Here is a 12079-nt window from a genome sequence, read left to right as displayed (position 1 = left end):
TACTCAACCACAGAACTAGGTCATGAAAAAAGTAAAGCAAATTCCTGTTTTGGGGAAGAAAATTTCAGTTTAGTTGGAATTTCGAGGAGTACATTAACTTGATACGTATTTCATGTGGTCCATTTGAAAACAGCTGTCTTTAAGAGAGACTTACCTTCAAGTAAGTTCAATTGCACATCACCATGGTTATTCATGCCCTTTCCAGGCCAGTTATTTTTTTACCCTGAAGAATGACAGAAGACAAGACAAAACCCTTGAAACACCATCTCTTAGACTGGCAGCCTCATTTACAACAGAATAAGGCCTCCTTCAGGTTAGACAACAAGATGGCAAAGTTACTTGGAAACTGGGCCACCTAAAACTTCTCCCTTTGTTACGTTTCATTTTTTTTTTTTTAAGATTTTATTTGACAGAGAGAAAGACAGGGAGAGAGAGAGAGCATAAGCAGGGGGAGCAGCAGAGGGAGAGGGAGAAGCAGGCTTCCTGCTGAGCAGGAAACCCGACATGGAACTCGAACCCAGGACCCTGGGATCCCGACCTGAGCCGAAGGCAGATGCTTAACAACTGAGCCACCCAGATACCTCCAGGCTCATTTTTCTTAAAAATGTTTTTGGAGCGGCTAGAAGAGCATTTCTGTCAGTATGTGCAGGCTTGTGATCTGTATGCAAGATAGCATCACACAACTGAAAAGGAAATTAAGAATTCTATTCTCTGGGGCGCCTGGGTGGCTCAGTCGGTTAAGCGACTGCCTTCGGCTCAGGTCATGATCCTGGAGTCCCGGGATCGAGTCCCACATCGGGCTCCCTGCTCAGCAGGGAGTCTGCTTCTCCCTCTGATCCTCCCCCCTCTCATGCTCTCTGTCTCATTCTCTCTCTCAAATAAAATCTTAAAGAATTCTATTCTCAGTCACATCAAGAATAAAATACTTAGAATTTAATAAAAAGTGCAAAACTTATACTCGAAAAGTACAGGACATTATTGGGAGCAATGAAAGAAGACCTCAATCTAAGGAAAAACTTCCCATGCTCATGGATTACAAGATTTAACATTGCTAAAATGCCAATACTCCCCAAACTGATCTACAGATTCAAAACAATCCCGATCAAAATCCCAGCTGGCTTCCTTAGATACTAAGCACTAACCATTAAGAAAAGATGATTTACAAAAATGAGGGGCACCTGGGTAGCTCAGTCGTTAAGTGTCTGCCTTCTGCTCAGGTCATGATCCCAGGGTCTTGGGATCTAGCCCCGCATCTCTTTCTCCCTCTCCCTGCCACTCCCCCTGCTTGTGCTCTCTCTCTGTGTCAAATAAGTAAAATCTTTAAAAGAAAAAAAAAAAAAAAAGAATGAGGAGTACGGGGTGCCTGGCTGGCTCATTTCGAAGAGCAAGAGACTCTACATCTCGCAGTTCTGAGTTCAAGCCCCATGTTGGGTGAAGAGTTTACTCAAGTAAATAAAACTAAGAGAAAAAAATGAAAAGTACATCTCACATTTAGGAGTTACTTTGATTTGTAGATTAGGGTGTTAGAAACGTTGAAACAGGCATCCCTACATTAGTCCTAACCCTGTACCTCTACGGCTCTCCCAAGGTAGGATTATATTGAAAACTCATATATAAGCCCTGATACCCAAACCAGGCCTGTTCTGTAATGTAACCTAATCACTGCCAGGTTCATTTGATGGCAACACTCCCAAATCCACCTGGAAAAAATTTGTGGGGGCGGAGTGATGGGAGCTGAGGGAAATCTGCAAAAACAAACAAAAATGAAAAGAGGAAAAAATGTTCCCTGACTTCCTTCCATAAGGTCAGAGGTTTTAAATACATAGAGGAGAAAATATTCTAAAAATCTTGAACATCGCATTTTCTTGTAAAAATCTGCAAGGCAATTTCCGTTAGATAAATGGGACAAATGTTATACTGTTTGATGTGAGTCACCCTATTTATCCATGCCACCCGAAGAGCTGAATTAGCATACGGTGCACCCATCACACTAATACAACAGGTCACGTGCTTCCAGTCCCAGTAAATGTCCTTCACCAGGCTTTAGGTAGAAAAGCTAACTTCTCTTAACTAAAAAGTTAAGCCAAGACTAGCTTATAGATTATAATACTTCTCTCTCCCCAAAGACCATTTAAGAGCAATCCTTTAAAAAAAAAAAAAACACACATGGTAAATTTATGCCACTAGAGGGATTTATTCTTCCATTAAATAAAACTATAGCACTCTGAACTGTATTTAGAGCTGCAATTCCATCCAAGATTTATGTTAAGATTTTTTTCTTACATGAAAAACCAGACTCCCAACGAAAAGAAAAATAAAATCGTTCAGGGAAAAAAGTTTGAAGCCCTCCAAAATAATTTCATTTACATTGGAAAATAAAGGCAGCTGTTACCACTTTACACTGACGGATATCACAGAATCTACACAGGCACCTCCGTACACAACACATAGCCCATTATAGCCATTTGACACCGAGCGCTCCCTTGAAGGCACAGAGAGGCACACTGTATTTCCCTTGCTGAAGGGGCTCAAGGTTTTAGTTTAGAGAAGCCGACATTAACGACAGGTGCACTTAGTGGCTATCATGTCTTCATATTCTTTGTAAGCAATTGAGCCATCTGGCTCAATGCTCAAAACACTGAGAGGGCTGTATTTAGCAGGCACACACGATGGTCTGGGCACCGAGGAGTCGAGCTTCTCGTGGATGATGTTCTGCACCATGGTATGAACTGGCGAGCCATACCGATGTCCAACTGCCCTTGGACAATCCCCTTTACAGTATCGAGGGTTGTATCTGGGCGGGGCCACGATCCAGTTGTCCCACTTCAGCTGGCTGAAGCTCAGCCTGAAGTCATGGAGTTCACACTCATGTTGGGGAAAAAGAAACTGTTTGAAGTATTCACTCAGATTCAAAGAAGCTGGAGCCAGAGGCTTGTTCAATGGCAAGCTGATGGTTTCCTGACCTCTCCGGTGACGAGGAGATCTTACACCCTCAGCCGACCCTTCTCCCTGGGGGCAGACGGACAGACCCCTGTTCTGGTTGGCACTCGGTGAAGGCCTCCGTTTATAGTGAAGGGAACACCACCCATGATAAGCCTGAGTGCTTGTGTCATTCAGATATAAAAGCAGTGAGGGGGGCACCTGGAGGGTCACGTTAAATGGCCTGTCCTGAGCTGAAGGATCCTGCCCCTGGTCTCTCGCGCAGGTAAAATTTACAGACATGTGAATACTTTTCTTGTTGGAGGCCACTAGAGGCTGAAGAAGAGTGGTCACATCAACTTCAAACCATGTGTATTTCTTTTTCAATTCAAACTGTAAGTTAAAGGTAAATGAGGACGGAGCTCTATGGGGGGTCCTGCTAGAAGACTCGGGCTCTTTGATCACCAGGTTGCACACACATTTAACAGCAGAGGGAAAAGAAATGGAGTTGCTGAAAGTGTATAGCAAGACTGACTTCAATAAGTTTTCAACGGCAGTAACACGATCCAGGTTAAACAGCAGGTCCACTGATGGAACGGATCCTGAGAAGAAAAACAACCCATCAGTAGTGCTTTAATACAAAAACATAATAGCAAGTCAAATCAAGGCATTTATCCTTCATAATGCGTTTTCTCCCTTCTCTTTCCCCACTTCCTCCAGCCTTAAAAAGGGTGGGGGGTGGTTTTAGAGAAAATACTGGGGATAGATACCATAATTAACTGCCAGTGAGTACAACTGGCTATTTTATCACCAGAAATTCTGAACAGCTTTGGTGGTGAATAAAAACAACGGAGAATCATTACATTTCCCAACCTCTAATTTCCCAATCTCAGTAAATGACTCCAAACATAGAAGAAGCTAGTAAATACTATTTTTCCTCTTGGACAGTCTCTGGAGAGATAACTGTAATAAATACGCTTACCAGCCTTGTTAAAAACACTTTCTAAGCCCTAATGAACAGAGTCAATAAAGAACTTAATGGTCTAATTTGGAACACTTGAGATTGATGACAAATGGAAGCTTTAAAACCAATCTCATAAAATAAGACCTCAAGGAAGAAGGAAAGGTTTTAAACAGCCACAGCTGACCCGTTGGGTTAGAATGGTTTTGGTCATGAGCTAGGTTTTTTTTTTTTTTTAAAGCACCGCTCCTTTCTCTCACACACATAGGACTCCAAGGTGCTGGGTCAGATTGATGACTAACACTTTGTTGTTGGGAGGACCTACTGTTCCAAATGCTGTCTTCAGTCGGCCTCTCACAGAAAGCAACAAACAAGGGGAACACATCCTATTTAACACAATACACCAGTAGCTAGGAGGCGTTTCAGACACATTTCCAGGTCAGCACGAATAGAATGGGAATAATAAGCAAACAGAGGTCAAAATACCAGGTTTCCAGTCTTGATTTTGTGACTTTGGACAAGATGCTGACCTCCAGCAACACTCTGCTCAGTTTTTAGAGCCATTAAGTCTCTTGTAGCTCTGAAGTTTCACCCTGAGCCCACGTTAATCCATGAGTGCATTAGAAAGAAACAGTAAGGTCAAGTACCAGATTTGTTTCAATGTGGATACTGAGTATCATGCAAAATAAAGAGTAATTCAAAGAGCAAGGCCCAGCTCCATTCTGTAACTGAAACACAGACAGGTCTATCAGCTTCCCACCACCCATTAACCAATCTGCTCCTACACACCTGTTGCCTGGTCCCCAGGAGCCTGCTTGTGCCGGGCACAGGATGTGAAGAGCCGAACAGTGTTGTAGAGAGGACTTCTGTTGGATTTAGGGATCCCCTCCTTGGTAGCATACGCCTTATAAAGCCTCTTCATGTAGCGCAAAGCTCTGGAGTCTGGCTGCAGCCTAGGAGTACCACCTTGCCCATCATACAGAACCTTGAAAAGAGGAGAAAGGAAGCCAGATCTGTCTCTTCCATCTAGAGGCCGCAGCAAAGACCAAGGCTCAGCCTCAGATTCCAACTCAGCACCAGCTGCAATTTGAGGTTCTCCTCTAGAAGCCTGAGAACCAAGGCTAATAGGGAAACACAGCCAGGAAAAGCAGAAAAACCAAAGGAAGAAGTTGCTGAGAAGCGCCATGGCCTGAAAGAACTAGCAAGGGATACATTCCTCCCTACCAGTCTTCTTGCTAAAAGCCAGGAAGAGCCTAGGTCAATCTTTTAAATAAATTTTAGGTGTGTGGGTAGGCTAGCGTCACTTCTGTAATCAGACCTCAAGGATGCCTAGCTGAAGATAATTTTTATCAGCTGTGCATCAAACCACTGATAACGTCCTATTTATCCAATTTGTCCTCATTAGATACAGATGCATCTGGTTATTTAGCTTTCCTCTCCCCCTTTTCCCCCTCTCCCTTTTGAAGAGGCATTTATTTAAAACCTCTTAGGTTATTGTTAGGCCAATGGACTAGTTATGCAAGCTGAAAGGCCAAGAGAATTGAAAAATGATCTTAAAACCACCCATTTTTTTGAGATTAGGATTCTTAAAACGTTCCTTAGGTGCTTGCTGAAACTTCCAAAGCAAGTGGGAAAGCTATTCATGATGATAAGAAGATCTGTTGATATGCAGTGTATTGGATTCACTCTTCCTCTCCATCCTCGTCACCGCTCCCACTTCCAGGTGCTTAGAATAATTACTTACTGCATGTTGATTTGGGAGTGAGAAAAAGTCACAATTGGCATTGAAATTCCAGAGAGCAGAGAACTGTTCGGTTGCCCAGTTCTCAGGGAGCTTCCTATGGAATATGTACTTGGAATACTGAAATATGCTTTAAAAAGGACATCACCTTTAACCTTGACTCATTTTTATTTATTTTTAAAGATTTTATTTATTTATTTGACAGAGACACAGCGAGAGAGGGAACACAAGCAGGGGGAGTGGGAGAGGGAGAAGCAAGCTTCCTGCAGAGCAGGGAGCCTGATGCGGGGCTCAATCCCAGGACCCTGGGATCCCCACCCGACCTGAAGGCAGACGCCTAACGACTGACCCACCCAGGCGCTCTTACTCATTTTTAAATATAATATCTTGATCCTTTGGTCTGCACATTCATCTATATATATTTTGGTTGAAAGGTTTGGAGATGTTTGCAGGTTTTTTTTTTTAATTTTAATTTTTAATTTGCTAGGGTGTTTTTGTTTTTGGTATAAGGACTTAAGTTCTTGGAGCTGAGACAAGGCTAGAGATGATGTTTTAGGAAAACGAGACAAAGGTGCGCCACGAAAGCCTGAAATGAGGGCATCTCCAGCGCACCCGCGAACAGACCACGCTGGAAGGAAGTCAACCCCCACTCATGGTACGAGATTCGAAAGCAGTCGGTGCAGTACCTAGGTTGATGAAACCGAGGTATGCTTGCAAATTTCAAGTTCATTGCCTGCCAAGACTCCCTGGCCCCTGGCTAGGAGGCAGGGTTCCATAAAACACACGCCAACTGTTGAACGACAGCTTACTCCGGCATCCCATATGGCCGGCAATTCCACGATCAAAACATTTACAGACGCTCTGCTTCAGGCAGAAAGGCCAGGCCCGCAGCAGCCTTCCGCAGAAAGTGCTTTCGGAAACGCCGAGAACGCCCGCGGGGCAGTGGGGAAGCGAGGGCGGCGGGACCTACCCGGCTGCGCAGCGCGCCCCCGGCCAGACCTGGGGGGCAGGTGGTGGCAAGCCCCGGCTGCGGAGGTGGCCTCGTCCCTCCTACCGCCACCCCCGGCCGGATAGCAACTGTTTGCCCGTTCCCTGGGGACTCCTCCTGGGGCGCAACTTGAGGAAACGTTTTTATTCTCCCCGGGGACAGTCTAAGCCCCGGCCGTGGACTCTCGGACCGCGGCGGCCGAGAGAAGCCCCGATGCACGTCTCTGATCCTGGTACCGGGGTCGCTGATGTTCTGAAAAGAACCGACCCCTTGAGCGCCCGGACCGGAGCGTCGAAGGCCGCATGCGGGGCGCCCTCCACAGGCCCTCGACGCCGGCCGGCCCTCCCCTACACCTCTCTGCGCCCCTCGGCGCCGGCCGCTCCCCGCGGTGACAGGAGGCTGAGGGGTGGCGTAAAGGCCTCGCGGGGCGCCCCCCGGCCGCAAAGCCCGTTCCGGCGGGGAGTCCCGCGCTTGGCCCCGCCCCCGGCCAGGGCACTTCCCCGCAGAAGGGGGAGCAACGGCGCCTCCCCCTGGAGACGGCCGGAAAATGGTATTCCCCGGAAGTGACTTCACGGCCTCCCGGACCGGCGTCCAAACCTACCGGAAGTGACGGGCGGAGGCCGCTGGTTCCCGCGACTGTGGAGGGCGAGGTGGGCCCCGCGCGGGAGTGAGGTGCGGTCGCGCGGTCGTGGGGGTCCCCGGGAGGGTGGGGGCGCCGCCTGGGCCGGGAAGGATGAGGAGCTCCGGGGAGGGCGTCTCGGGTCGGGGGCGGCGCGTCCCGGGACTGAGGCAAGCGCCCGTCCACCTCCGCCCTCGGTCTTGCAGGCGCCGCCGCCACCATGGGCCGCGAGTTTGGGCATCTGACCCGGATGCGGCATGTGATCACCTACAGCTTGTCGCCCTTCGAGCAGCGCGCCTTCCCGCACTACTTCAGCAAGGGCATCCCCAACGTGCTGCGCCGCGCGCGGGCGTGCGTCCTTCGCGTCGTGCCGCGTGAGTGCCGTGGCCCGGTTGGGGGGCCGGACTCCGTGAGACGCTGAGTGGCAGCGGGCCCCTCAGGGAGCTCCCTCTCCCCGCCACACGCACGGTTTCTCGTGCTTCAGTGTTCGTGAAAGCCCTTGCGCTAGTGTATCTTCCCCATCTTACAGGGGAGCAAACTGAGTCACAAACGACCGGCCCAAGGTCACTGTGTGATTCCAGCGTCTCCCTCCGAGGTCATCTTTACCCACTTCGTAGCGATGAACTGTTACGTGTGAGATATGCCCCAGATAGTGATGATAGCAGCACGGCATTGTGAATTGGCAAAAAAACAAACAAAAAAACCCACAGAAGTGTGCACTGGCGTGTTAAATGGTGAAGTATATGTTACTGAATTATGTCTCACTTATCTCTAACATTTAAAAAAAATGTGCAACTGGGAAGAGAGAGGGAAGGTTTGGTGACAGATTTTCCTGGGATGGCCCTTTCTTTTGGTCACCTGCAAAATGGGTGTATGATGTAACCTTCCTTGATCGTCTGGTTTAAAAGTGGCTTCTTGGAAACTAGAGACAGTAGGGCAGAGCCTGCAGTGAGTCAGAAAAGAAGCCTGGGACCCTGGGGTCTTCCGTGGGCTCAATGCTTACTCTCACTTTTGATTTTTAAAGCATTTGTAGGATTTTACCTTGTCTACACATGGGGGACCCAGGAATTTGAGAAATCCAAGAGGAAGAATCCAGCTGCCTATGAAAATGACAAATGAGCCATTCATCTGGATAGTGGTTCCCAGTGTCTGAAGGATCCTTCTCTGGGAGAGGAGTCTACACTGTAGCGTCCTGAAGACTTGAAGACGTAATAAACTTCTTATGGATTGCACTGTTGTGATTTTGCATTTTTGTGAGCAAGTCCTTGGTGTGACTGCTGATACTCAGGTTCATGAACTCCCCTTCCTAGCATGAGTCCTGAACAGTTTGGCTAGTCTGCGAGTTTGGTGAAGGATCTGGGCTCAGTGCTTGTTCTCTAACCTACAAGAAATTAGGGGCAGTTACTCCTGCAGCTGATGAGTGGTGGGTGGCATGAACTGTGGGCTTGGTTCCTCCCATAAGATCTGGTAACTATATTATAATTACTGTGTGTCAGGTATTTAGCCCTTTACACAAATCAGTACTTGTAAACTGCAGAACTACCTTTGAATTAAGTATTATTGCATTCATTTTGCAGATGAGGACCCAGGAGCACAGTGAGAGTAAGTTGACCAAAATGACACAGCTAATGAATGGTGGAGTCTGGCACTAAAGTTTTTGCTCCTAAAGCTTTCCTAGACTGCCTTTCCCCGCTAAGACAGGCCTTCCTTAGCCTGAGGGGAAGGAAGTCAGCTATAAAAGGAGGGGGTGAGGTCACCCCTTGGCCTCCAGAGCTAAACTGCCTGTGTCTGTACCAGGTTGCCAATGGTGGGCTTTAATCACATATGGCCCATAATGCTTAAAATATTTACTCTCTGGCCCTTTATTGAAAAGTTTACCCCTGTTTTAGAGCCTTTGAATTACCTTTTTTAGTAGAAAGGTACCCTTTTTCCTTCACCAGGAGATGGTAGAGGTAGGTGTTGGTAGTGTTATGCTTCTGGTTCCCTGCTCCATTTCCAGAAACTTCCTCACTTCTAAGGACACTTGCTGCTTGTTTAGAGCAGCAACTTTCACAGTGTAGTTCAGTTTCTGGTTGTATTTTTTTTTTTTCTTATTCTAATGATTATTCTTGTCTGTTAGGAACTGAAGTTAAAATACTTCAAAACAAACAAACAAAATGGTAATATAAATTGTATTGATTGGGAGGCAGGATAAAGAACCTCTGAGTCTGGTGAACTTAGGCCCCATACTCTTTAACCTGTGCTGCTTCGCTGTATGATACAAGAAAGAAACCTGCGTTCCTGAGCTTTGACCTCTTTGTCGGTAAGATGACGTGTTAATACAAAACCACAGGGTTGTGGTAATGGTGGAATGAGTGATCTGCAGGAGCCTGGCAAGCTTAACAAAGGACACCTGTACAATGGAAACTCCTGCCTCACCCAACATGGTGGGGCCCGGTTTTCCTGGGCTCTTCGTCTGTATTTGTTCCGAGGGTTTGCTGCATGTTTGGGGCATAGACTGTTGAGAATTTGATGAAGCTGTGGACCTGAAGATGGGAATGCACCACCCATACTTCACGCCACATTAGGTTTTCCTTTTTTTAAGATTTTATTTGAGAGCTTGAGGGGGTGGGGAGGGCCAGAGGAAGAAGCAGACTCCCCGCTGAGCAGGGAGCCCCGATGTGGGGCTCGATCCTGGGACTCCGGGATCGTGACCTGAGCCGAAGGCAGATGCTTAATTGACTGCATAGTTTCAACAGGTTCGGGCACCAGGGCAGAACCACTGCCTCGACAGGCCATTCATCAGTCTCTCCCTCTGACTAGCCCCGAGCTTCGGGGAGATGGCTACCCTCTCCCATCTTCTTGGCTTCATTTCACCCCAAGACTTTATTTCTTCCTGGTTCCTTGACTTCCTTGGAGATAAGAGCTCAAAAGCAAATGTACCCTTTCTCAGCTCCGACCAGGCACCGCGTCTGGTCTGCATCCTTTTTCTCCCAGGAGTGCCCTGAGAAGACCCCGCTGTAAGCAAGCCCCTCTACCTGCTGAGCTTCTGCCTTTGAAGAAAATTACGAAAGTCTGCCGTCAGGCTGTCTCCCACCAAAGGGCTGACCTCTCAGCTGGGGGGCACGGAGCCCTGTGTAGCAGGGCGCTGAGGTAGGTGGGGGGCTGGGACGTGGTGAGCTGTATAGCTCAGTGCTCCTGTAAGTGATAGGGGATCTGGGATGGTTTTAGGGACCGTTCTATCTGCCGAAGTCCACAAAGAAAAGAAAAACTGGGGTGAAGTCTCTCAAGGAAGAAAGGGACCACTGCTGCGGGCCCCGCCGCCTGTAACCATCCACGTGGAGCCTCCAGCCCTGGGTGTGGCGCCTTCATCTGCTTCCGGGGCACAGCCACTCACTCCCTTGGCCCTTCTCCTCAGCAGGGCCCTGCCCCGACCAGGGCTTTGATCTCTGCGCTGTACGATGTGGCAAAGTGAACTCCGGTTTGCCAACCGAGTCCCGGAGACGCAGGCCTGTCTGGTGCCAGGTACAGCCGGCAGAAAAGCAGATGCACTTTGACCCTTGAAGTTTTACCTGGAAGTTGTTCCATTTCAGAGTCTTTCATTTTTTATTAGGCACATCCTGCTCCGGGCCAGCAAAAAAGTGTCCAGTTACTTCCGAGCCTTCATGGTCTCCTCTCCCCCTGGAATGTGTTTCCAGCTGCTCGTGTGGCTACATACACCCTCGTTCTCCCATTGCATCCTGTGCACTCAGCTCAGCGGCAGAAAGTCCCCGGGACTTGTCGTAGAGTTACCAAGCTAGAAGCTCTCAAGCTGCTCATTTTCTTCCTGTAAATTAATCATTTGAAGCCCCAAATGTCAGCGGCTGAGAGGCCTCAGATCTACTCCCATCTCATTGGGAGAACAAGAGACTAAGGCTCCCAGGGAAGGGGCCGGCCTGTGGTCAGCTACCCTAGACCCCTGCTCCTGCCTCCCGGCCAGGCGTTCTCTTTATGGCGGAACTGAGTAAAGGCTGCTCAGACCTTTCTGCTGGAGGAAGGCACTGTAGTTGTGTGTTTACTCATTCAGCAAAATACTTGGCTGTAGAGAACTCACGAATTTTTTACATTTATTAATTTCAGGAATAGGATTTCACAACTATTCGAGGGCCGTGGGATGGCTGTGGACGACTGTTGTCCCCTCAGCTGATGCCATCTGCATGCCACTTCGCTTTTAAAACTGACTTTTGGGCGCCTGGGTGGCTCAGTTGGTTGAGCGACTGCCTTCGGCTCAGGTCATGATCCTGGAGTCCCGGGATCGAGTCCCCCATCAGGCTCCCTGCTCAGCGGGGAGTCTGCTTCTCCCTCTGACCCTCCCCCCGTCATGCTGTCTCTCATTCTCTCTCTCGCAAATAAATAAAATCTTAAAAATTAAAAACAAACCTGACTTTTGCTCCATGGTTGATTTAAAACAATGACGAAGGTAACGTAGACGTATGTTGAAATACTTTCCCTGAGATGCCTGGATGGGTGGCTCAGTCGGTTAAGCGTCTGCCTTTGGCTCAGGTCATGATCCCGGGGTCCTGGGATCGAGCCCCACATCGGGCTCCCTGCTTGGCGGAGAGCCTGCTTCTCCCTCTGCCTCTAACAACAGCAACAACAACAAAAGAAATATTTTTCCTAACAGTAGTTCCTTCCATGGGCAGTAACTAACAGGTTTTTCCTTCTGGGAGGAGGGTGGCACACAAGATAGAGGCTCAAACCCCAAAGGCTTCTGTAGTGTTGTCCCATTCATGATGACGAATGGTACATTTTCCCCTAGGCACACTGGAACCTCAGGCCCTTTCCTTGGCTGGAGTACTGGCTATATATTAAATTAACACAAAAGGCTAATTT

General features: G+C 48.2%; 2 protein-coding genes across 6 annotated transcripts; one reads left to right on the top strand and one right to left on the bottom strand.

Annotated features, from left to right (window-relative positions):
• Positions 1 to 2170: 2170 nt before the first annotated feature.
• GDF9 (growth differentiation factor 9) lies at positions 2171 to 7064 on the bottom strand. Of its 4 annotated transcripts, none has more exons than XM_036106398.2 (3): positions 6308 to 7064; positions 4670 to 4865; positions 2171 to 3521 (listed from the first exon to the last, which is right to left on the bottom strand). In XM_036106398.2, the coding sequence occupies exons 2-3, from the start codon at positions 4800 to 4802 to the stop codon at positions 2557 to 2559; spliced, it is 1098 nt and encodes a 365-aa protein (XP_035962291.1). In that variant the 5' UTR covers positions 4803 to 4865; positions 6308 to 7064; the 3' UTR covers positions 2171 to 2556. The 4 variants fall into 4 exon arrangements, with proteins under 4 accessions (XP_035962291.1, XP_035962292.1, XP_035962293.1 ...); XM_036106399.2 differs by having other exon boundaries at positions 6592 to 7064; XM_036106400.2 differs by having other exon boundaries at positions 6846 to 7064.
• A 71-nt stretch (positions 7065 to 7135) lies between these two features.
• Positions 7136 to 8460, top strand: UQCRQ (ubiquinol-cytochrome c reductase complex III subunit VII). Of its 2 annotated transcripts, none has more exons than XM_036106402.2 (3): positions 7136 to 7259; positions 7435 to 7602; positions 8253 to 8460. In XM_036106402.2, exons 2-3 carry the CDS (start codon positions 7449 to 7451, stop codon positions 8345 to 8347), a joined length of 249 nt encoding a protein of 82 aa, XP_035962295.1. In that variant the 5' UTR covers positions 7136 to 7259; positions 7435 to 7448; the 3' UTR covers positions 8348 to 8460. The 2 variants fall into 2 exon arrangements, with proteins under 2 accessions (XP_035962295.1, XP_035962296.1); XM_036106403.2 differs by having other exon boundaries at positions 7183 to 7281.
• The last annotated feature ends 3619 nt before the right edge of the window (positions 8461 to 12079 follow it).

The sequence above is a fragment of the Halichoerus grypus genome, chromosome 2 (genome assembly GCF_964656455.1).
Source record: "Halichoerus grypus chromosome 2, mHalGry1.hap1.1, whole genome shotgun sequence".
In the NCBI taxonomy this organism is placed as follows: Eukaryota; Metazoa; Chordata; class Mammalia; order Carnivora; family Phocidae; genus Halichoerus; species Halichoerus grypus.
The sequence above is the reverse complement of the archived record's forward strand: the minus strand, read 5'-3'. Positions and strand labels throughout refer to the sequence as shown.